Source organism: Gopherus flavomarginatus, chromosome 1 (assembly GCF_025201925.1).
Source record: "Gopherus flavomarginatus isolate rGopFla2 chromosome 1, rGopFla2.mat.asm, whole genome shotgun sequence".
In the NCBI taxonomy this organism is placed as follows: domain Eukaryota; kingdom Metazoa; phylum Chordata; order Testudines; family Testudinidae; genus Gopherus; species Gopherus flavomarginatus.
Genome location: NC_066617.1, coordinates 200,877,427 through 200,901,951, shown reverse-complemented (window position 1 = coordinate 200,901,951; position 24,525 = coordinate 200,877,427). Strand labels below are relative to the sequence as shown.

Here is a 24,525-nt window from a genome sequence, read left to right as displayed (position 1 = left end):
TCCATGAAACCTGTCTGGAAAAGTTAATATACCCCAGGTCATATCTCCCCTCTTTGGGGGCGCTGCAGCCAGATGATGCATAGCAGCATGACTCCCTTTGATATGTGCTGGTGAGGAGCTGAGAGAGGGGAAATGAGGCCAGAGCCACCACTGGGGCTTTGCATGGATAACCAGGGCCTCCCATGAATCCTTGAGATCAGCCAGGTTTTGGAACAGGAAAGGGACACAAGGGGGACACAAGAGGGGCACACAAACCTCTCCCCCTCAGAAAAAGATGACACAGGAATCTCAGTGAGGAAATCCTTGCAGTTTTCCTCGCCCAAAGCCCCTACTTGAGACTTTTATCTTTGAAGGGCACAATGTGGACCTCAATGTGGTGTGAAGGGACACTGTGCTGCCTCAATTCCTGCCCAAAATCAAGGCCCAGACCATGTGTGGCAGTTTTCGCAAAAGCAATGGCAACGCTTCATGTCATGGCTCTATTTCAACTTGAGTCAGTACATTCAATTTACCCAATTGTTGCAATGGAACCAGTAGAAGAAATAATTTTTCCCACACTTATTTATATTACAGTAGTGCTAGAAACTCCAGCTGAGATCAGCCCCCATTGTGCCAAATGCTGCATACACACAGCCCCAAAGAGATTGCAATATAAATAGACAGGACAGAAAACAAGTGGGAGAAAGGAATTATACTTATTCCCCTTTTGACAGGTGGATAACTGAAACCCAGAAAAACGAGGCCCAGATCCTCTTAGGTGCCCATGTACCTTGGAGGACCTGGGCCTAAGTGACTTGCCCATGGTCACACAGGAAATCTGAGGCAGAGCCAAGAATTGAACCCATCTGTATGTATATTTAACAAGATCATCCTTCTCCAGTAGCGCTCTGCTCGATTCTTGCAATGCTCCTGTCATGCCAATTCTAGATTTATCCTCAGAAGAGATTGTGACATGGATGGAAATGTGCCAAGTTCTGTGTTTTGTTTCGATTTTTAAATCATGTGGCAGTTTTGGGAAGCAACACAATCTAATGGAGTGAGTAGAGAAGTAGAACCAGGAACTACCATGTTCTAATTCAGTTCTAACTACTGTCTTAATATAAACAACAAGGAGTCCTTGTGGCACCTTAGAGACTAACAAATTTATTGGGCATAAGCTTTCGTGGGCTAGAACCCACTTCATCAGATGTGAGACTTTGGGCAAGTGAGTTGACTTCTCTGTTGCAATTTCTCCATCTTTAAAGTGAGACTATACCTATCTACCTTCAGAGATGGCTGGAAGACAAGTTATGTTTGTTCAGTGCTTTGAAGATGCAAAGCTCTAGATATAAAAAGTAGAAGTAGGGCCCTGCTTCAGCAAAGCATGTGCATAACTTTTAGTGTGTGAAATCAATGAGACTACTCGTGCTTACTTAAGTTGCACACATACTTAAGAACTTTGCTGGGGCTCAAGTGGACAGATGTTCACTATTGTCTAGGATAAGAACATCAGGATTAGCCACAAACCTGAACAGAAAATGTTATATCAAAGTTTAAAAAAATAAAATATATATAAATTATCATTTAAATGTTCCTGGGTAAATTCTCACAGGCAGCTCTTTCTACCTTACCTGTGAACCACCCCGGCCCGATGAAGATGCTCCACTGCTAGAATAAGCTGCCTGATATATTTGCGTGCTTCATGCTCTTCCAGTCTTTTTTTCTCATAGATCTTGTGCATTAGATTGCCCCCAGGGCACAGCTCCATGACAAGGTAGTAGCTGTTTTCAGTTTCCAATATATCCAGCAGCTGAGCTATGTTGGGATGTCGGACCATTTGCTGGATCTGCCCCTCACGTCTCAGATTCTTGGTGACGTAGGTGTCCTTCTTGGCTCTCTTCTTGTCAATAACTTTCACTGCCACCTGATAAGAAACAAAGGAGGCATGGTTGACATCATACACACCAATGATTTATCAGCTCTGACCTTGTACAAATAACCTCAAAATAAATCAAGGGATGTAAGTAACAACTGATAAGCTGTTGGGGGCAGAGCAGCCAGCACAGAGAAATAGCTGTTATTTTTTTGCACTGAGACCTAATTGCTTTCCTAGCCCCGTGTATGGAATGACAGACAAAAGTTGTTGCAAAGATATGGATATCAAAGGGGCGAAAACACTTCTGTTAAACAAACTTGAATGCTTAGTCTGAACATGCTGTACTTGGTCTTCTTCTTGCTATTTGCTCAGAAGTTTCTGATGATGAGATTTACATGCAACCATGAATGTGACCTTTGTATGTGATTTAGACATGCATATGGCATCGGGCTTATGTTTTGAGATGTCACAATTCCAGCACAAGTTTCTTAAAAGTTAACCGAACAGGGAAGAGCAGCATGTTATGTACTACCAAAAATAAATAAATAAATAAATAAAATAAAAAAGAGCACGGCTTCCAGCCTCTGGTCAACCTGAACAATCTCTTTAAAAACATACACTTAAAAACACTCTCTCCATTACCTCCACAACACAATAACCACTTGCGTCTTCCAAGAACAAAGGCATTGGATTCATTCTATGATGCCATTGTTTTATACATCGAGAGGCACTGGTTCTAGTTATTGTGTTGGCAGGTTCATTAAAGAGTTTGTAGTAAAAACACAGTCACCCCTTTCGTTGCTTCGTGATTTTAGATATTTATTTAATTCCTAAGCTTTTCCATTTAGACATGATGCTGCAGACTTCCAGGTCATTAGCACCAGCCAATGATTGAACAACATATGTCAGCTGAAGAACAAAAGGCTATGCTCAGCCCTTCCCTCGTGTTCTACATTTCCCCTGCAACAACAGGAGTCCTTTTAACTCATGCATTGAAATCGAGGCACTCACTAACCATTTCTACTGTGACACCTTTTAACTTTTCAGAAACAGGAAAAAAGAGCTTGGTCTTGTTGCATGACAAGGAATTTTATACCTAGTTTATTTGAAAGGTTCCTGTCTACATAGGGCCAAATTCAGGCTAGCAGGTGGAATGTGCATATGTACCCTCAAAGTGGCATACACAGCTGCTCCGCAAACAGCATTATTGGGTGCCTGTATCTGAGTCGCAAGCAACTGTGTGCACTACCCTTGCCTTATTTATTCTCATTAAGAGCAGAAATAATTAATGCAGGACAAGTATCTGAGTTTTACTGGACTAGTCATTAATCCGGACAGTAATGGTCGTGAAAATGATCTTCTTTCTGCCTCCAGCTTAGCAGGCAACTAGGTCCATCCCTCCTCCCGGATGATGATCTAGCCACAGTAATTCATACTTGCAACTGAACTATTGTAACGTATGGTAGTTGGGGCTGATGATTAAGACAACAAGTAAATTGTACCTTATACAGATCACAAAAGATCACTTTCCTACCTGGAAACAGTGCCAAGAACATATCCTCCAGTGGCTCCTGGTTTGCTTCCAGTGTCAATACAAAGCACTAGGATAAATATTCTCAACAGGCTGGGACCCTACACAGAAGTCACCTCTCTGTTCACAAACTATCAAGACTGCTGCATTCAGGGCCAACGAAAGGCGGGGGAAGCCGGTACAAATTACCGGGGCCTGGTGGTCCGGCAGGGGGCCTGAGGCCCGGCTTCTCTGGCTTTGTTGGCCCTGTTCAGCCGGTCCGCCCTTGTTGGGGGGCCTGCAAAACATTTTTCACCGGGGCCCGAACCCGCTCTCAGCGGCCCTGGCTGCCTCCTTCTGAGATGATGCTGCTAACGAGTTAACTGTGCCCAAAATGAAGCTCTCAAGAGCTGAAAATAACATAGTCAAAGGGGTTCATTTGTGAAGCCAACTGCTGGAAGAGGTATGGATAAGCCAAAGTCTAACCATTGTTAGAGTATATTTCAAGACACGCAATGGCATTTCTGCACTAACCAAAGACAAGGAATGACAACAACAAGATGGTACAAACTAGAAATATATGGGAGAGACAAATATTAAAGTCCACTAGGGAGTACTATGTGAATTTTAATTACTGTATTTGGCTGTCAGATACTATAATGATGGACCACTAATAAATGCCTAAGATATCTTAAAACTTTCTTTCTCTGGATCAGTATATGGCTTATAATTTCAGTCAGTGGTTCTGTTGGTTCCCAGTCAACTGCTATGTGTTTTGCTTGTGGGGAAGACTTCTCTGCATTGTTTTACTTAAGTATGTGTGTGATCCAGGGACCTCTTGGTGCTAACTGGCACAGGGCATGGGGTGCATGGGAGTTTCAGGGATCCCCTAGTATCTATGTAGTAGTTCACCAAAGAATGTCACATAAGGTCTCCAATGAAAGCCTGTCACACTGCTCCTCATAATCATTGAGAAATATATGTACAGATAATATGTAAGGAGTTATGTCTATATACTGAAAATTATGTTCTTAAGGTCTGTGACTTGGGGCTGGTCACCAAAAGGTGAGAAACAGGTTTCTTTCCGGCATGATGTGTTTATGTATCTGTCTAAATGCAAATTGACTATTGTATGCTTCACAATAAACACCTATTTACTGTCTGAGCAAAATGCTAATCAGGTGATTGCAAAGTCTCCAGGGGAGAGTCTAGATAGGCAAACACAAGTAACAGGGACAACTCTGTTTGCAAGTAATGACAATGGATTTTTGGACTATAATGGTAGGGACAGAGACACATTCTGGATCTTTCCCTTGAGGAGGCAAGAGGACAGTGTGCTTGTTTCACGAACAGAAGATCACAGCCAAGCCTGGCTGTAATACACTAGAAAGATTTGGGGTGAGCTTTTGCTCTCTAGGACAGGACAATGTCTTGTTAGTTGAGTTTAGGCTCTAGAAAGCATGTTATGACTTGATTTTATATGTAACTCTTTGTTTCTAATATTTCTGCTTATCATTTGAATCTCTGTTTTTTATTAAATATAATGTATTATTGCGTCCTCTATAATCAAATCTAAGTGCTGTGTGTTAAGTGGAGCTGGAGTCTACCGTGTAACTGGTAAGCTGTGGAATACTGTATTTTTGCGAACAGAGGACCAGTGCATACTGTGAGTGTTCTGGGGATCAGAGGCTGGCCACTCCAGGGAGATGCTCAGAGGCCTCAGGGCTTGGAGTGTGCCTATTGTTGACCTGCAAAGAGAGAGCAGGGCCTACAGAGGCCTGGAAGCCAGTGCTTGTGTTGACCATGGCTGGTGAAGTTGAGGAACTGATCCACAGCAGGCACAGACAAAGCTTCCTCACACAAAGGTCAGGTGGTAGTGATATGCCTCACACAACCCTGGGTATCCCCAAGAAGTGTCACAATGTGTTACAAACATTTTCGCAAATGCTTTCTACTACCTATTGTTCTCACTCGCTTGTGAAGACCGTATCTTGGCTGGAGCTCCAGAAAATATTACTTAGCATACATTAGATCCACCTTAGGAGTGGGTGGTGGTAAGGTGTATGTAATTATAGTGGGGGGAATGCTTTATTGTTATAAGGGTTTTTTCTCTGCATACTAGGGCATATGTGGTGGGAATCATAGGGGCCTTCACACCATATAATAATAATGGATATTTTAAAAATGCTTATTTTAATCTTGAAGAAAAAAATAGAAATAGGAATTTGTTACATTCTGCCTTATTCAGAAAGAGCTCTAAGCCCATTTCTTAAAGCCAATGACCTCTAGGTTGGTTCTTATTCTATGCTATGATAAATAAATGCTTTGTTACACTAGAAACATGGAAATTGCTTGTAATTCTATTAAATCACATCACTAGCCTCACATTAATGAAATAAGCAGACAAAAGGTTAAATTAATGCACTTTTTTTGAGGGGGCGGAGGGGGAATGCTATGATCTGGGAGTTTTACAACAAAAATAGATCCAAAAAGGACCTGACTTCTGTTCTCACAGCCAAAATTCCCATTGAATTCAAGTTAATAAGAAACTGAAGAATTAAGCACTAAGAGTTTGACTAATTCAGAAATAATTACTGACTTTTAATTGTCTGGATAAATTATTCAGGCCGGAGGCTGGCTTTTAAAAAAAACAAGTTGAATTAATACCTTTGATATAAAGATACAGTGAAGCAATAAACACAAGACAGCTTCACAGGTGAAACATACAGCACAGAACCCTGGCAACACTCCCATAAATGTCTGGAAGCTACACTCCTGACTAGTCACATTAAAGAAAAACCATTTCATTGTAAGGTAAGATAACATCAGGGAAATCAGATCTAACAACTTTTAAAAGCCTGTAGTGATTCACCAAGAAATCAGTCTGTTCTCTACCTAAGGAGATAAGAGCAATAACACAGAGGCTAGTGTAAACTATTCAAACAGCAAACTATAAGAGTTATTCAGCTAAGGACAAACAAATTCATTGATAAAGAAAGAGTATTGGCTGGTTTGCATCATACCAGCAGGAAACAACATCTGCAGAAGAAGAAAAAAAAAGATGCTGGTATTTTTCATAATTGAAAGATACAAAGTATTAACCACATGGAACATAAATCTGTTGTCTGAGGTGTATTGTGAATCATCTTTCACTCACACCAATAAGTCATCCCTAATTCACTGAATATAAAGGCACATTGCTGAGCACATGTGTATCTCCCACATTCACTATATTTGCTAGGGGGAGGCAGGGAAAGTCATGTGAATGTGCGACTCCCAGACAGCAACTTGGCCATATTCTTTCACTTTTATCTAGGAATTTGGGCCCTGATCCTGCACCATTAAAGTCAATAGGAGCTTTGCCACTGACTTCAACAGGTGCTGGATCAGACCCTTGGTATGACTGCACACCACCTATTCAAATAGAGCTGTAGGGTTGTTTTAAGTCTATCCCTTCATTCTGGGCCATCTTTCCCCTCACTTAAGTTCTATCAGCTTCATCCCATCCCATCCACACTACTTGCATTTGGCCTGTAATGTAAGAGTCTAACGGCCAGGGCTGATGTACAGCACACACGGGAGGCACTGGCAGCTTTGTTTCAGTAACAGCCACACACAGGTGAAAGAAAAAGAGAAAGACATAAGTTAAGAATAAGGAGGACCTGAGTCACCCAGCCCAGAGGAAACTACCATTTCTATGCAGCACTGTTTTCTCTCTTGGCTGGGGAAAGAGTGCATCCTGATTCCTAGCACCAAGTTACTGCAAAGGGCACCAGAGAAATACCTACATATTATGGTGCTTTTGGTATTAGATGCTTCCATTTTTTTCCCTTGGTTTGGTTTGCCCCTGGAATGAGGCCTCCCTGCTAGTTCATTGTAAAGAACATTAGGCCAAGCAAGCCCCATCCATTTCTCCCTCCCCTCTGCACAAGTGGAAGTCCAGTCCACTCTAAACAGTGACACCTCCACACACCCTCTGCCACTCCAGCCAGAGGCTGCTAGAATACCTTCCTGCCCAAGGGCCAGGTTCCGTGCCCAGGGCATACACCTACTTCAGCAGGGAGGGCAAAGAGAAGACATACATCAGAGACACTCTGTAGAGGAAGTGGGAAAAGGAGATGTGGGGAAGAGATTCAAGAAAGAGAAAAGGAGACTCAGGATGGGAAAAGGAAAAACACAAATGGCACAGACTAGGAGGAAGAAGGTGGCAGGATTTATAACTCCGCGACAAGAAGGAAAGCAGGCCCACAGGGTAAAATACACACAATCTGAGTGAACAGGCTTTGTGCAGCAAAGGGGGGTTGCAGGGACAGAATCCATCTCTCTGACAGTAGAGGTTCTGTAGCCCTCTTGCAGATGCTATTACAACTTCTGGGCTAAAGCAGGGGACCCCCAATACCTACAGAACCCCTACCTGGAGGGGTATCGCTAGTGCAGGGGCTCTCAAACTGGGAGTCGTGACCCCTCAGGGGGTCACAAGGTTATTACATGGGGGGGGGTCACAAACTGTTAGCCTCCACTCCCAAACCTCGCTTTGCCTCCAGCATTTATAATAATGTTAAATACAAAAAAAGTGTTTTTAATTTACAAGGGGTGGGGGGTGCGGGTTGCACTCACAGGTTTGCTGTGTGAGAGATCACCAATACAAATGTTTGAGAAACACTGGGCTAGTGGATGTGTGTAATTGTGACCCCAGATGCCCCATGCCTCCATGCTGGCACCCACCATCAAGTAGGATACTTTTCAGATACGTGTTTTAACATTTCCTAAAGATCCCCTGAAATGGGGCGAGAGCGGGACTGCTCAAACTGCCATTTGGAGGATACACATCTAACATCTGGAATCCAGTGCAGGCTGGAGCAGGGATTGGTAACATTTGGCACGCGGCCTGCCAGGGTAAGTACCCTGGCAGGCCAGCCAGTTTGTTTACCTGCCACATCCACAGGTTTGGCCGATCGCAGCTCCCAGTGTTCGCGGTTCACCGCTCCAGGCCACTGGGGGCTGCAGGAACCGGCACGGGCCGAAGGATGTTCTTTACAGAACGGCTACCTATTGGCCTGGAGCGGTGAACCGTGGCCACTGGGAGCCGTGATCAGCCAAACCTGTGGACGTGGCAGGTAAACAAACCGGCCCGGCCTGCCAGGGTGCTTACCTTGGCAGGCCATGTGACAAAGGTTGCCAATCCCTGAGCTAGTGCCATCTGAAAGAGGGCGGGCAAGGCAAACTTCACCATTGGTCTGGGGAAGAGGCCCAAAAGAAAATTTGAATTAATTTTATGCAGTCATGATCTTGTATCAGTAGCAGCTGATTATACAGCACCTTCCACTCTCACCTGTTTCCATGAACAGGGCAGGCCTGGCCAAGGGGAAACAAAGTCTAACCAGCATTCACTGAAGTAACACATCTCAATCACCACCACCAGAAGAGAGAGATGGAAAGAAATGGGAGAACACTGAACAGATATTGCAAGCAGTGATCAGCAGAAATGAAGCCAGCAACTGAGGGAGGGGAAAAAAGAAAGAAAAGAAATGACCATATGGACTGTCCAGAAACCTCTGTATTTAAATAAGTCTGCACACACTTAAAAAGAAATAACAACAAACTAAAATGCGTACCTACTCTAGCATCATCTGGGTATTTTCCTATAAAGGTTCTAGCTCTTTTGTCTCTCATTCTATCTAGCCCATTCCTTGTTTTTATTGCCCCTTTTCACTTTATTCTTTTTTCCTATGTTGCTCTCCTTCCTGTGTTTCCTTCCTTTCCTAAATGAAAGATGCCGATTGGTGCAGGGGCTCTGCAAGGGTCCCCTTCCATGAGGTAGGTTGTTTTTGTTTTATGTTCTCTATATAAAATATCAAATGTTCCTCTCTCCCCCCACATCCTCATATTGTACCATATAAAAGAAAATTGAAGGACCAAACTCTGCTCTCCGTTAAACTAGGGAGAATGTGGAATTATCCTATTCACTACAATGGGATTACTTCATATTTATCTCAATATAAATAAGTAGAATACGGTCCTATATATTCACCATACACCGTTCCCCCCCCACGCTGCAAACCTCATCCACCTATAAAGAAAAAGGCATTTGCCACAGATATTAGCTGAATATCAAAACAAATTTAGGGCTTCAAAATCTGCTCAGGGAAAGTCTCTCATTTTATTTATTTGCTCTCACAAACCTTAGACTGAGAGCTCTCTGAAACAGAGACTGTCTTTGCGTTGCATGCACAGTGCCTAGCACAATGAAGCCCTGATCACAGTCCTTAAGATGTATCACAGCAGAAACGATAATAAATAATAAAGCAAGAGATTAAAATGAATCGGTAGAAACAGTAGTTCTTGACATCCCACACTTCACTTCTGGTTAAATCTTTGCCATGTAAATAAACAAATGGTTTAGGTTACTGTGTGTTTTGAGATACACAGATGAGTAACAGGCCTTATTTGGGTTTCAGTTTCCCAGAATTATATTGTTAGAATCACTCCCTTTCCTGGAGTTTGTTCTGTGCTGTGACACATTGTATGGGCAAATTCTGCTTATCTGAACTGTGGCAATAAAATATTGTGTTGAGTGTGTATTGAGGACGGTGTGTAGTGGGAAAGGAAGGGGTCAAATTAATACCTAGCCTAACTGGTCCTATTGAAGTCAATGGAGTTATATATCAGGGACAAACTTGACACAAAAGTTCCTCATCAGAAATGCTCCTCTTTGGTCATATCTATCTAAACACCACACAACAATTGTAGTAAAGATAGCACTGAGTATGCCTGAAATGGAAGTGCTCTCACAGCTTCCTTTGGCCTTGTTTACACTACAGAGTTGCAGCGCTGGTGAGGGGGTAACAGCGCTGCAACTTAGGATGTGTACACACTTGCACAGCACGGCCAGCGCTGCAACTCCCTGTTTGCAGCGCTGGCTGTACACCCGGTTGAGCCTCGGGTGTAGAGGATCCAGCGCTGGTGATCCAGCGCTGGTCAGCAAGTGTAGACACCCACCAGCGTTTTTGTTGACCTCCGTGGCATAAGCAGGTATCCCAGCATATCTTAGAAGCCTCTCTGGTAATCAGGCAAACTCCACTGTTCTGGGCTCACCTGACCCCTCCTTTAAATGCCCCGGGAATTTTAAAAATCCCCTTCCTGTTTGCTCAGCCAGGTGTGGAGTGCAATTAATCAATCAATCACTCAGCGACCATGCCTCCACGCACCAAACGAGCCCCAGCATGGACCAATGCAGAGCTGCAGGACCTCATAAGTGTTTGGGGAGAGGAGGCTGTGCAAACACAGCTGCGCTCCAGAAGGAGAAATTATGATACCTATGGGCAGATATCGCAGTCCTTGATGAGAAGGGGCCATGAACGGGACGCGTTGCAGTGCAGGGTCAAAATTAAAGAGCTGACGAGTGCTTACTGCAAAGCTTGTGAGGGAAATCGCCGCTCAGGAGCTGCCCCCACGACCTGCCATTTTTACCAGGAGCTGGATGCCATACTTGGGTGTGACCCCACTGCCAATCCTAGGAGCACGATGGAGAGTTCGGAGCAGGGAGAAGTGGGGGAGGTTGTAGAGGATGGCGACAGTGAGGCTACTGGCGTGGAGGGAGACACCCCGGAGTCCCAGTACACATGCAGCCAGGAGCTCTTCTCAAGCCAGGAGGAGGCTAGCCAGTCGCAGCAGCTGGAAGTTGATGGTGAGGAAGAAGCTGATGATCGTGCTCGGGGTAAGTAGATTTTTATGTTTTGGGAGAGGAGGGTTTTGGTTATGGCTGCCTGCATGCATGCCTAAACGTGGAATAGCCCATTGATTTGCTCTATCACGTCTCTGTAATCTGCCTCGGTAATCTCTTGAAAAGTTTCAGCAAGAGCGTTTGCAATTTGCTTTCTCAAGTTGATTGGGAGAGCCACCGTGGTCCTTGTCCTGGTCAGGCTAACTCGTCCGATCCACTGTGCAGCGAGGGGTGAGGGGACCATGGGTGCACACAGGCAAGCTGCATAGGGGCCAGGGTGGTATCCACATTCCTGTAGAAGACCCTCTCTCTCTTCCCAGGTAACACGCAGCAGTGATATGTCTGGCAGTAGGAAACCCTGTTGAGAGTTTAGGGATACTTGAGTGCAGGGCGCCAGGTTCGCGTTTCCCCAGCCCATGGCGCTCTGTTGTTAACCCCCCCCTCAGCACGTAGCCAGCCACGCGGTGTGCTCCTGTGTTCCCCACCTCCCCTCCAAGCAGGCATCCAGCACCGCGGTGTGCTCCGGTGTTCCCCACCACCCCTCCAAGCAGGCATCCAGCTCCGCGGTGTGCTCCTGTGTTCCCCACCCCCACTCCAAGCAGGCATCCAGCACCGCGGTGTGCTCCTGTGTTCCTCACCCCCCCTCCAAGCAGGCATCCAGCACCGCGGTGTGCTCCGGTGTTATGCACCCCCCTCCAAGCAGGCATCCAGCACTGCGGTGCTTCCCCCCCCTCACCAGCAGGACGGTGTGAACGCGGACCAAAGAACACCCCCCCCCCAAGCAGCTCAACACCTTCCTGTTCACTACTGTCCCCTCTTCAGGACACCAGCTACCTCTTGTACCCATTGCTGATGAACCCTAGTGACCCATTGGTCAATTCCCACTCCCAAGGGGAAATAGGGGCAAAACCACTCACCCCATTGCTCGCCATGACTTAGCTTGCCTGCCCTCTCTGTGTTATGTGAGGTATATGAGAAGGATGCTACCAAAAGTCTAAAAAGTCCTTCAACGTGTGATAATAAACAATGTAGCCTCTGTGTATTACATGGTTCTATCTCTCTTTTTTCTAGTGACCTTGACTACTGCAGCCGGATCACCGGCCTCACGTAGGTTGCAGAACTTGAGACGGAATCCTAGAAAATCAAAAGAGGAATTGATCAAATCTGTTATGAGCCACTACAACAGAGAAAGTAGGAAGACACAGGAATGGAGAGAGAAGACGTATGAATGGAGAGAGAGTGTACATGAATGGAGAAAGAGTGTACATGAATGGAGGCAAACAGAAAGCAGGAGAAAGGAATTGTCTGCCAAAAAAACCACAAAGCAGATGATAAGCCTCCTGGCTCGCCAAACAGAGTCTTTCGAGTCTCTTGTAGCCATGCAGACAAATATGTACCGTGGTAACCCACAGCCTTCCCAAAGCCCTCTTCCTTGTTCCCCAGTATTTCCACAAAACAACTTTCTCCAGCAGCCAGTTCCTTATTATCCCCAGCTGCCCCCAACACCTGTACGATCACCTACCAGCCCTGATAACTATAATTCTTACCCTGTTCACTCCACCCCCATTATTCTGCAGCATAATAATCCTGAAGTGCAGCAGACATTGAATAGTGATCAAAATAGGGCATATTCAAACCTGTGAATGTACAGTCCACCACCCCAACCCCCTTGCCTGTTATGTACTGTATGTTGAATAAAGGTTTTTTTTCTTTTTCACTACGTTATATTATTGCTGGAAGTGGTAAATATTATACACCAAGGTAAAGCAAAGCACATCAAATGCATCAAACATTACTGTTGGCTCTCAGCATCAAATTGCTCCCTTAAAGCATCCCTAATCCTTGAAGCCCTTTCCTGGGCCTCCTTATTAGCCCTGCTCTCTGGCTGAGCAAACTCATCCTCTAGGCGTCGAACCTCGGAGGTCCATTCCTCACTGAATCTTTCACCCTTCCCTTCACAAATATTATGGAGGGTACAGCACGCGGATATAACAGCGGTGATGCTGCTTTCCACCAAATCTAGCTTCCCATAAAGACAGCGCCAGCGTGCTTTCAAACAGCCAAAAGCACACTCCACAGTCATTCTGCACCGGCTCAGCCTGTAGTTGAACCGGTCCTTGCTCCTGTCAAGCTTCCCTGTATATGGTTTCATGAGCCAGGGCATTAAGGGGTAAGCGGGGTCTCCAAGGATCACAGTGGGCATTTCGACGTCCCCTACTGTGATCTTGCGGTCTGGGAAAAAAGTCCCGGCCCTCAGCCTCCTGAACAGGGAACTGCTCCTAAAGATGCGTGCATCATGCACCTTTCCAGGCCATCCTGAGTAAATGTCAGTGAAACGCCCACGGTGATCCACAACCGCTTGCAGAACCACGGAGAAATACCCCTTGCGATTAACGTACTCTGATGCCAGGTGGGGTGGTGACAGAATAGGAATATGCGTCCCATCTATTGCCCCTCCACAGTTAGGGAACCCCATTTCTGCAAAGCCATCCACAATGTCCTGCACGTTCCCAAGAGTCACGGTTCTTCTTAGCAGGGTGCGATTAATGGCTGTGCAAACTTGCATCAGCACCATTCCAACTGTAGACTTTCCCACTCCAAACTGGTTCGCCACCGATCTGAAGCAGTCTGGAGTTGCCAGCTTCCAGATTGCAATAGCCACCCGCTTCTCCACTGGCAGGGCAGCTCTCAATCTCGTGTCCCTGCGCCGCAGGGTAGGGGCGAGCTCAGCACAAAGTGACATGAAAGTGGCTTTTCTCATCCGAAAGTTCTGCAGCCACTGCTCGTCATCCCAGGATTGCAGGACGATTTGATCCCACCACTGAGTGCTGGTTTCCCGAGCCCAAACGCGCCGTTCACGGTGCTAAGCACGTCTGTTACTGCCACAAGCAATTTACTGTCTTCATAGTGAGGCGATTCAATATCATCGTCTGACTCCTCACTGTCACTGTCACTGTCACTCTCACTTTGCAGCTGAAGGAATAGCTCCACTGCCATGCGCGATGTGCTGGCAACATTCATCAATAAGGTCGTCAGCTGCTCAGGATCCATTTATAACAAAAATCGCAGAAAAAGCGCTGTAGAATCACAATGCCGCCAAACTGCTCGGAATGTGTAGCAAAGCACCATGGGGCGTTGGAACAGGAAGCGGAAAGACAATCACACTTCCTTCCCCTTCCCACAAGCCACAGCGCCGAAATGGGACAAGGTGCTCTGTGGGATAGCTGCCCACAATGCACCACTCCCAACAGTGCTGCGAGTGCTGTAAATGTGGCCACACTGCAGCGCTGGTTGCTGTAAGTGTGGCCACTCTGCAGCGCTGGCCCTATACAGCTGTACTAACACAGCTGTAACTACCAGGGCTGCAAAACTGTAAGTGTAGACATACCCTTTGGGCTTGTCTACATCAGAAAGTTGCAGCGCTGGTGTGGGAGTTACAGCGCTGCAACTTAGGAGGTGTACACATCTGCAGGGCACCACCAGCGCTGCAACTCCCTGTTTGCAGCGCTGGCCGTACTCCCGTTTTGTCTCGGGTGTAGAGGATCCAGCGCTGGTGATCCAGCGCTGGTAATCAAATATAGACACTTACCAGCGCTTTTCTTGACCTCCGTGGAATAAGCAGGTATCCCAGCATACCTGAGGAAGCCTCTGGTAATCAAGCTGGTCTCCTTCCCCGGTTTGCTCTCGCGTTCCCCGAACCCCGAGCAAGCAGGTCTCCTTCCCCGCGGTTTGCTGGGTGGTTCCGGGAACGCGAGAGCAAACCGCGGCGAAGCTGGTCTCCTTTCTCGGTTTGCTCTCGCGTTCCCCGAACCCCGAGCAAGCAGGTCTCCTTCCCTGCGGTTTGCAGGGTGGTTCGGGAACGCGAGAGCAAACCGGGGAAGGAGACCAGCTTCGCCGCGGTTTGCTCTCGCGTTCCCCGAACAAGCAGGTCTTCTTCCCTGCGGTTTGCAGGGTGGTTCCGGAACGCGAGAGCAAACCGGGAAAGGAGACCAGCTTCGCCGCGGTTTGCTCTCGCGTTCCCCGAACCACCCTGCAAACCGCAGGGAAGGAGACCTGCTTGCTCGGGGTTCGGGGAACGAGAGAGCAAACCGGGAAAGGAGACCAGCTTCGCCGCGTTTGCTCTCGCGTTCCCCGAACCTCCCTTGAAGCCGCCCAACAGCGCTGCAGTGTGGCCACATCTAACACCACTTGCAGCGCTGGTTGCTGTAAGTGTGGCCACTCTGCAGCGCTGGCCCTATACAGCTGTACTAATACAGCTGTAACAACCAGCGCTGCAAAATTTTAGATGTAGACATGGCCTTTGTCTCCAGTGTATGTGTCTGGAAAGGAGAATAAAGGTTTTCTTTCCTCCCTGCCTTCTCCTTCCTCCCAACCCAATCTCCCAAAGTGTGGAATGCTCCTGGGCAAATGCTATTCCTGGGGGAATGCCTTCTCCTACATACAGGTCTTGCATTTAGATCTGAAAGCAGTCAGGCTCTGATCTCCCCTAATCAAGTGTTCCACATCCAGTATCTAGTTGCAAAAAATGCTTTGCCCCTACATCAGAGCATCTTGTCTAGGGCCAGTCTAGAGTCCAATAAGAGAGTGTTATCCTGGGCCAGTCTCATTGTTTCATGATTGAAATCCCAGCACAGAATCTACCAGGTTGCGAGGGAAGCATGCTGCTCGGATCAGGTACTGTCCTCTGACACCAACCCAAAGCCCAGCAGTTGAGCTTTTACACAGTGTTGGAGAGGAGGAACTTCCATGTGCTCACCGGATGTATGCCAGGAAACCGTTCCCTCTCCCCTCTTTCTGGGTGCGCCAGCCACTGTCATATCTGGCTATTGTTTGTTCCCTTCCTTTAGAATCAAAGAGTGAATGGGAGGACAATGGGAGCCAAAAAGTTGTGCTTCTGTTATTGAAGACAAATATTTTCTGGGACAGTACAAACGCACAGAGCAAATTAGGTATTTTCCTAACTGTTCTATGCTAACATGAAAGCAATACAGCTCTGTTAGACAAGGGGCTCGGTCTTATTTAGAGACAGATTTGTCTTTAAACCATTTCTTTGTATACACTCCATGATGCTAACAACTTGCAGCTAGAAAATTAGTATTCTTTATGCCTAAACCTCAGTCCTATTCCAATAAGTAATTCAAGTCATGGCATCTCTGAAAAGTCCTGCTGGTGGGAAACCAAATGTTGGATCCCATCACAAAGTAGGATGCTAACCAAAAAAAATAAAAAGTTTAGAAAAAAAGAACACAAGCTCACTGCAGAGTTGACCTTCAAATACATATAAAATTGCTAAAAGGCATTAGTACTTTTAGCAGCTAAAGCTTTATCTGAGATGTTTTTACATTAAAAATGCCAATTCCTCTATATAACTTTCCATGACAAGCCTCGAAGACTTTCTTCAGTTAAGACACACTATCATTCTATTGAATAAGCAAGTGGAACCTCATAAAATATTCCAGTGGCTGGTCAGTAACACACTGCACTAGCATATGGGAAAACCAGGTTTGGTTGTCAGACAGGAAGGTGTAATGCACATCAGTGGAAACAAATCCTACTGGCTACAGAACACGAAATCCTTGGAGGGACTGGCCATGAGGCTGGGATCACTGTGTAGTGGATAGGGTCTGAGGTAAGATGCTTGAGAATCTCCCTTTACCAAAAGAAAAACAGTTGCACACTTAGGCCCTGATCCTATAAGACTTAAGCATATGTGTAACTCTACACTTGAGTAAAAGAACACACATGCATTTGCAGGATAGGGGGCCTAACAATTTAAAGATAATTTTGAACGAATGTCCCCTTTATCCCATACACTTTATCTTATAAGTTCAAATAAGAGTCAAATCCTGCAGTCCTTTACTGAGGCAAGACTCCCACAGAATTAAGAGGAGGTATGCCTTATTAAGGGCCAAATAAGCATTGTAGGATTTGGCCTTAAGTAATAAATATAACATGAGAGAAGAAACATCATGGATGACAGTTATGGGCTAATGTAGATGCAGCATGGCACCCCCAGATGGTTTATGAGATACAAAGACTGAACCTAGGTCCTCTAGATCTGAAAGTATGAACATTTACTGACTGAGGTAAAACACCTAGATCTATAAACTGACTCAAACCTCTATGCAGTCCAGCCCCTAGAAGGAAACAAAGAGGCCCACTATGTAAGCATGGACTATGTTACATACATTTATGTAAGTTCATCTCCATTTGTATTTTTTAAGATACACATAAAGCATGGATTTGCCCTTTTTTGCCCAGTGTATTTTCTTTGGGCTACATATTTTACATCACCTGTATCTTTGCTTTATATTTAACACTACTTTAACTAAAAAATATCTGATAAAATTTCAGGATAGACTAGAGATTTTGGGTGTCCAACTTGAGACATGTTAAAGAGGCCAAATTTTTAGAATGTAGGATGCTCAGAGCTTTCTGAAAATCAGGCCCTTTTAAGGTATCTCAGGTGGGGCACCCAAACACCGAGGCACCCAAATTGACTAGTTGTCACTTTTGAAAACATAGGTCTCTGTTACTTTGGTTTTTCATCAGTAAAATGACTATTGCTTTCAATAAATGAATTAGAAGCATCCAAGGATTAGAAAATGTCAGCATCATTAAGTGCTGGATCTTTAGCATTTGTTCTAGTAGACTGTTCAGACTCTGTAGTGTCTTTAGTTATTTGTTTCTTAATGCTGTCTTTCAGATGACTGGTTCCAAGGTCTTAAAAGACAGGTGTGCAGATACAAAGATTTTTCAAGCGAATCTATTACTGAAATTGACCAACATTGTCATTGTTTGAACAAAAAAGAAAATCCTTTCATGTAAGCTGCCAAAATTGGATGAGTGTATATCCAGCTGTGACTGCTCTGTTCTCAAGAGATGGAATTCATAGTTTTGCTGTATCATAGTAAGACTTCTTGCCCCAGGGTCTCAATTCAGTAAGGTACTTAAACACATGCCTAACTTTAAGCACGTGAGTAGGCCCATTGAAATCAATAAGAATACTCCTGTGCTTGAAGTCAGGCATGTGCTTAAATACCCCGGAGTTTACAGCACCCAATTCATAGGGCATTATTAACTATTTGTGTCTGTAAATTTTAAAGTGGCATATTTTGCTAATCCCTTTACTACAATTTTCTAAAGGATTTTTTGACCATCCTGCATAACATCATATTTTCCCTAGCAACAAGTCTCCTTAATAGATGTTAGTGCTTTAGGTTTTTGTGCATCCTTCAAGTTATGATTTCTGAGGAAATTCCAGACATTCCTTAAAAGTATCAACAGAAAGCTAACCAACTCTTCATTCACCCTACTTGCAGGTTAGCTGTTCATTTCAAGGAAATCAGAGATAAGCCAGGCCAACAGCAATCTGCAAAAGCAAACTTGTCCACAAGTATAATCACTGTCTGTTTCGCCTCTACTCTGATGGACTGACAAATAACCATGAATATGTGGATCCAAAGCAGGAGCAATGAGTTGCAACATTTTGGTGTCATGTAGCCAGCGTATGGCCCAGCAGACTGGAAAGCAGCATTTTGCACTGCTATATTGTAAACCTGGGTATGAGAGGGATGATGTGATTCTCCATGGATGAGTAGGATTTCAAGAGTCATGGAAGCGATCCACTCAGTCTTCGACAGAAAGAAGAAGGTTCCATTGACTTCTCAGTCTCTCCTGGTCAACCAATGAATGAGGTGGCCGGAATGGTATCCCTGTGATATCAGCAAATTTTCACTTCTTAGGTATCTAAGGCTATATACAAGTAGACCAGGGACAAAAATAAACGATGGCCCCATAATGATAGCATAGACTGGTTAGGAAATCCTTACAAGCCTCTCAAAACCAGCCTTATGGTCTGGATTAGGTATAGCAAAGAGAAAATATACACTTGAATGTCTGAAACAACATGATTTGCCTGGCAATTTAAAGTGTTCATCAAATATCACTCTCCAAATATTGAATATTTTTCAAAGAAGGATTTCTTCCCATACATAAGGTAAAGCTCACATTGCTATAATGCTCTCTGTCACTCAGCAAGAAAACTAGTTGGATCACAAAGTTTAATCAAGTCAGAGGAAAGGAATTTTCAGGGGCTGTTACACAAATGAATGAGGAGTGATATGTGATCACCATGGCAGATGGAAAACTTGTTAAGGCAAGTGTGGTCCCTATTCTGTGTTGACCAAACTGATTGCTACACATGACTGGTCATGGGGGAAGTCAGCGTGACAACTGTTACAAAACAGAGGTCTCTTGAGCTAAACATGGCCCTTTTAAGTTGTAAAAACAACAAAAAACATCTATGCCTAAAATATAGCAAAGTGTCGTTTATGCCTTGGTCACAAATGAACTATATCCTACACAGCTGTTTCTGATAAAGTAAAACTTGCCTTTTTAATGCTGACAATTTTGTCTGTCACAGTGAGATGGATGAGGCTCTCAGGTTACATGTGGGGAAACAAAAACGGAGAACTGATACCAGATAATAATGTTGCGTTAACAGCAACCCTTGCATGAGAGCCCCTGCTTATGAATCTTCTAACATCCACATTCATGGACTTGTAATATGTTACACATTAAACTGTCCCAGTTTCACATTTCAGTGCTGAAATGCATAATTAGGTATGCAGAAAAGTCAGTGTCCCTCATACAATAAATTGCTTTAATACTGATGTAGCTTTATAGTTTTTCTAGAGGAAAATTTACACTTACCAGAGCCATAAATGCTTCTGCTTTTCATGCACAGAAGGTTTAAGTCTCAGCACTATTATTTGTGTGGCGTTATAACTTGAGTGACAGAAAGTTTACAAATGTTGAGAACCAACAGAAGTGTTTGAAGGCAGCACAATGATTACATATTTTGTCTCCCATAGCTGCATGGATATCACACATAGAAAACCGAATGTGGAAGATTTATATAAAAAAAATACAACAGGCAGATAGTCATGAAACTTCATGTATTACTCTTTTCTATTCTCTTCATTTGGAGATCTTTTCCATAGCAGTAACACTTCTGATCCTATACTAAAACAAAGAACAGCATTACGTGATCAAAAACTAAAAACCATATCTAAGGGCAAGGCAAGGGAGTGAAGCATTCATAAAAAAAGGAATCTTTAGTAAGTAGAACTTCAGCTTTCTGTTTATTTGTCACAGGTGGTCCTCTTCACAGGCTCTGTAAACCTCTCACAGGATCTTCACTACATTAACCTCCCCTGCAGTGAAGGAAGGGCTAGATCAGGGATCGGCAATCTTCGGCACATGGTCCACCAGAGTAAGCCCCCTGGCAAGCCGGGACGGTTTATTTACCTGCCACGTCAGCAGGTTCAGCCAATCGCAGCTCCCACTGGCCACAGTTCACTGCTCCACGCCAATGGGGGCTGCGGGAAGCGGCAGCCAGCACTGCTTCCCGCAGCCCCCAGTGGCCTGGAATGGTGAACCGCGGCCACTGGGAGCTGCAATCGGCCGAACCTGTGGAAGTGGCAGGTAAACAAACCGGCCCAGCCCGCTAGGGGGCTTACCCTGGCAGGCCGCATGCTGAAGGTTGCCGATCCCTGGGCTAGACTCAGTTCCCTCCATTAAGGGCTGGTCAACACACAGTTTTTGTATTGTTTTAGTATCAGTTTAGAACAGGTATAATTAAAGTAGTACAAACCCCCAGTGTGGACACATATTTTTACTATACAAAGTTGCTCATATTGAGATCTGTGATTCCAGGAAATATACCAAAATAAGCCTTTTCATTCACTTTATTGGCAAGTCCTGAACCAGCCAGCTAGAAGAGTCATAAGCTGTAACCCACTGCCCATCAGCAGACAAAATGTTGTTTTGGAAGGTATTAGGGAAAGTGTTTGAGAGAGACACATTACAGTAGTTACGAGATGGTTCCAACTTTAACCTTTATGACCATACTACCCTCAGCCTTTGCCTGAGGTTGCCACTGATGGGAGGGATAAGAAAGCCAATGTATTTATTTAAAACACTATTTGTTTACTCTCAGAACATTAGATTTCAGCATTTTAATCTTGTTTGTGATTTGATTTCAAATACCAAAAAGTGTTCAATGGTGGTGGACAGAGGCTGTCCAACAGAGTTTTAAATAACCCTAGTACTGAATCTTCCACCACGTCCCATGGGAAACAATTGGACAGGCAAATAAATCATGCTGTTAAGAAGTATTTGCTGAAGGCCAATGCAAGTTTTCCTTTGCTCTGTTGTATCCATTTATTCCTACTGAAACACCCTCAGACCACCCTGCATAATTCCTCTTCCACCTTGACACTGACACTCTTCAGATAATTGTAGATATTCCCTTGAAAAACTCGGAGAAGGGTGTAATCAACATAATAACTAACAGTTCATTTTTTATAATGCTGTTTATACAACACGTAACTACTCAGTTTTAGATAGACTATTACAATTCACTTGTTACGGGATGGTTTGTCACAACAGTTAAGTGGCTCCTTGACTTAGGAATTTACATCATCCCCCTAAATAATGAAGATAAATGCTGTACGCTATTGCCTTCTATTTTCCTGCCTTTGGAATAACCACATAACTCGCAAATGGCAAAGGGAAGGGGACATATAAGTGAGTTGCTTTATGTCTTCTGAAATGTATGAAGATAAATAGTAACAACCCACTATTCACCAGCGTAAAAGCAACCTTGGTATAACTTCAAGAGCATATACCAGGGATGAATAAGACCCATTCTGAGACAAAGAGAGCGGGACACATTTTAATTAACAAGACATTTATATTTAACACATGCCTCCAAAACCAGGCACACAGCTTTACACTTCATTAAAAACGTTAAAAATACAAAGCTTTCAAGAGCAAACACAAGGACCCAGATGTGAGAATCACACAAAAACTTACACCTGGTGTCAATTTAATCTAAACACTGGATATTTCCCTCTATTTGCCACCAATAACAAAAAGTATGATGGTATATATGAAAAGCAAGCACTAATGACGTGCACTGTTAGTGATGCCTTTAAAACTGCTGAATGTAAACTTGAAAGCAGATTATCTCAAGAGGATAAGCAATTGCCACATGTGCATCAATTCAGATCGTTGCAGAACATGTGAGAGCTACAGCTGAAAAATATTAAAACAAGCTTCCTGGAAGACAGATTGGAATAGTGAGCAGCCTCTCTGACTATTAAAGATCATTTTACTTACTCCAAATATAAAACATAGAACAACAGGGGGTTAGAGGGAAGAGTTCAGCTTTGTAATAGGCTCCTGTTGAAACTGCTTATTTTCCAGATGAATCCATTACAAGCAGGTGATTACATAAGAAATAATGAACAGGTGATTGCACATCAGCAGCCTGGTGTTTATCCTGCCTTATGTTAAAATCCTTAAATGCTCCATAACATGTGTTATGCCACACTGTGCTGACAAAGTGCCAAATCCTGCAGTCCTCATTCAAGCAAAACTCCTACTGAAGTCACTACAACTTTGACTTAAAATCCTTCCAATTATATTCTAAATAAAATTATGTGATAAAGTACAGTATTTCACATTTACATAGGCATTCGTTCAATAATTTAAATAAAAATTACATACAAGAAAACTACATGAAAAGAACATTATTACAACTGCAAAGTCAAGCACTCCAAAGCTAAGCAGAATTAAAATTGTTGGTGAACCTTAATTTGGCCCTCTTGTCCATCTGTGTTATTATATAGTCTTAAATTATACGATCACATAGAATTTGTTCCACAGGATCTCTGCTTCATTCCATGTGCAGAATGGCCAGTCCTCACTTAAAGAGCAGCTGTTCAATATTTTGTTTTAACCTCAAAGTTTAATGTATACGTGGCCCAACACCACAAATCTTGTTCTAACAACAGAATTATTCATTTCCTCATGGGTTTTTCTGTGGTGCTCATCACTGCAGTAACTGCGTGCTTCACAAACATTTATGTCAGGTATGTGCTTTTTGCAATCCCCTGCCAAATTTCAAGTTCCTGCTCCAAAGAATGGGGGCGCTAGAGCTTTCAAAGAAAAGGTCACCATAATTTACTAACATGGGTCTGGCAAGCTGCTGGGAATACCCAGAGCTGGGAGACACTGTGCTACCCCTCTCAGCCTCAGTAAGTGGGAGCTTTGCGGCACCTAAGCTATGTGACAACTACCTGACACACCAGCTTGTCTGCCTTGCCAACAAACTCTTCAGGGCTCTCTCAGCCCAAACCTTGCCTAGCAAATAACTGTTAGTGAACTCTAGCCCCCGAGCGTCTCAGAGATGTCGCTCTGCAATGCACAGGCCTTAGCACACTGCAATAACAGAAGAGATTAAGTTTGCTGCTCCTTTAAAGAAATAGAAACAACAACTTGTTGCCTTGACTGGAATTAACAATCACTTCCATACAATCAAAGCACTGGGTTGGAGATGAAAAGTAAAACAAGTTTATTTAATTAAAAAGAGATTGGTTTTAATATGGATTCAAATATATGGGATAAAGATAGAAAGGGTTACAAAAAACAACAGTAAATTACACTTTCTAATGGCTAAGACCTAACTTAACAAACTACAGTCTTTGTAAAAGCTGCTTTCTGCAGCAAATCTTCCTTTTCCAGCAATGGATGACTAGCTTTTAATCAGGAGCCCCACAGGGATTCCCAAGGCACTAGTTTTCCATGTCTCCTCAGGTAAAGGATAACTTAGGGGAGGGTCACTCCCCCTCTTTTTATAGTCCTGTAAACCTTTGAAATACATTCTTCTGAAATGTATCCCCAGATAAAGTTCCTTTCCCCGGATGGGTGTGGATGCCATGCTGTCTGGTGTAGACTCCATGCTGTGTTCTCCACCACTGGGGTACACTAAACCAGTCAGGCCAGCTGATAATCACTGCCAGAGACCAGGGAGGCAGTTGCTTCCTGATACACAGATGTTGTTAGGGTCAACAATGGGGAAAACAACATATTTTTTCCTAGCCCTGTTCTCACGAAACAGCTGAATTGTTTTGGCTGAAATTTTCCCTCAAAACATCACCTTCAGGCAGGGACCCAGAATGAAAAATGTCATCCCGAACAGTTAAAATAACAGTTTCCAAATTTTTGATGGTCATTTTCCCCCTTATCACTGACCATGCCCCTCCCCTGCCCCCCAGAGCCAGATCCAGGAGCAGGGTCATGGCTCCGGAGGAGTTGGGGGCAGATGCTGGCCCTGGCTTAGCTCCCCGGGACATTCCTCCATGCCCCCCCTGGAGGGAGCACCCCATACTTTGGGGACCTCTGGGTTAAAGTCTGGCAAAGTTCTACACAACTGAAAACAGCATCTCATAATGGAAAGTGTTAGGCAACCATAATATTAGGTAGCACTACCATCTCTACCTACAATAAAGAATTAACCTGTCACAAACTGTTCCACCTTAGCACTCCACACCTTATTTTAGGTACTTCTTCCATGACTGAATTTCC

At 44.2% G+C, this 24,525-nt stretch overlaps 1 protein-coding gene across 1 annotated transcript in view; it reads right to left on the bottom strand.

The window, feature by feature from the left end:
• HUNK (hormonally up-regulated Neu-associated kinase) overlaps positions 1-24,525 on the bottom strand; it is a 79,044-nt gene that overhangs the window by 37,468 nt on the left and 17,051 nt on the right. The window contains exon 2 of the mRNA XM_050937189.1: positions 1,611-1,903. Within this exon, the coding sequence (XP_050793146.1) occupies positions 1,611-1,903 (293 nt within the window). The remainder of the gene's footprint in view (positions 1-1,610; positions 1,904-24,525) is intronic.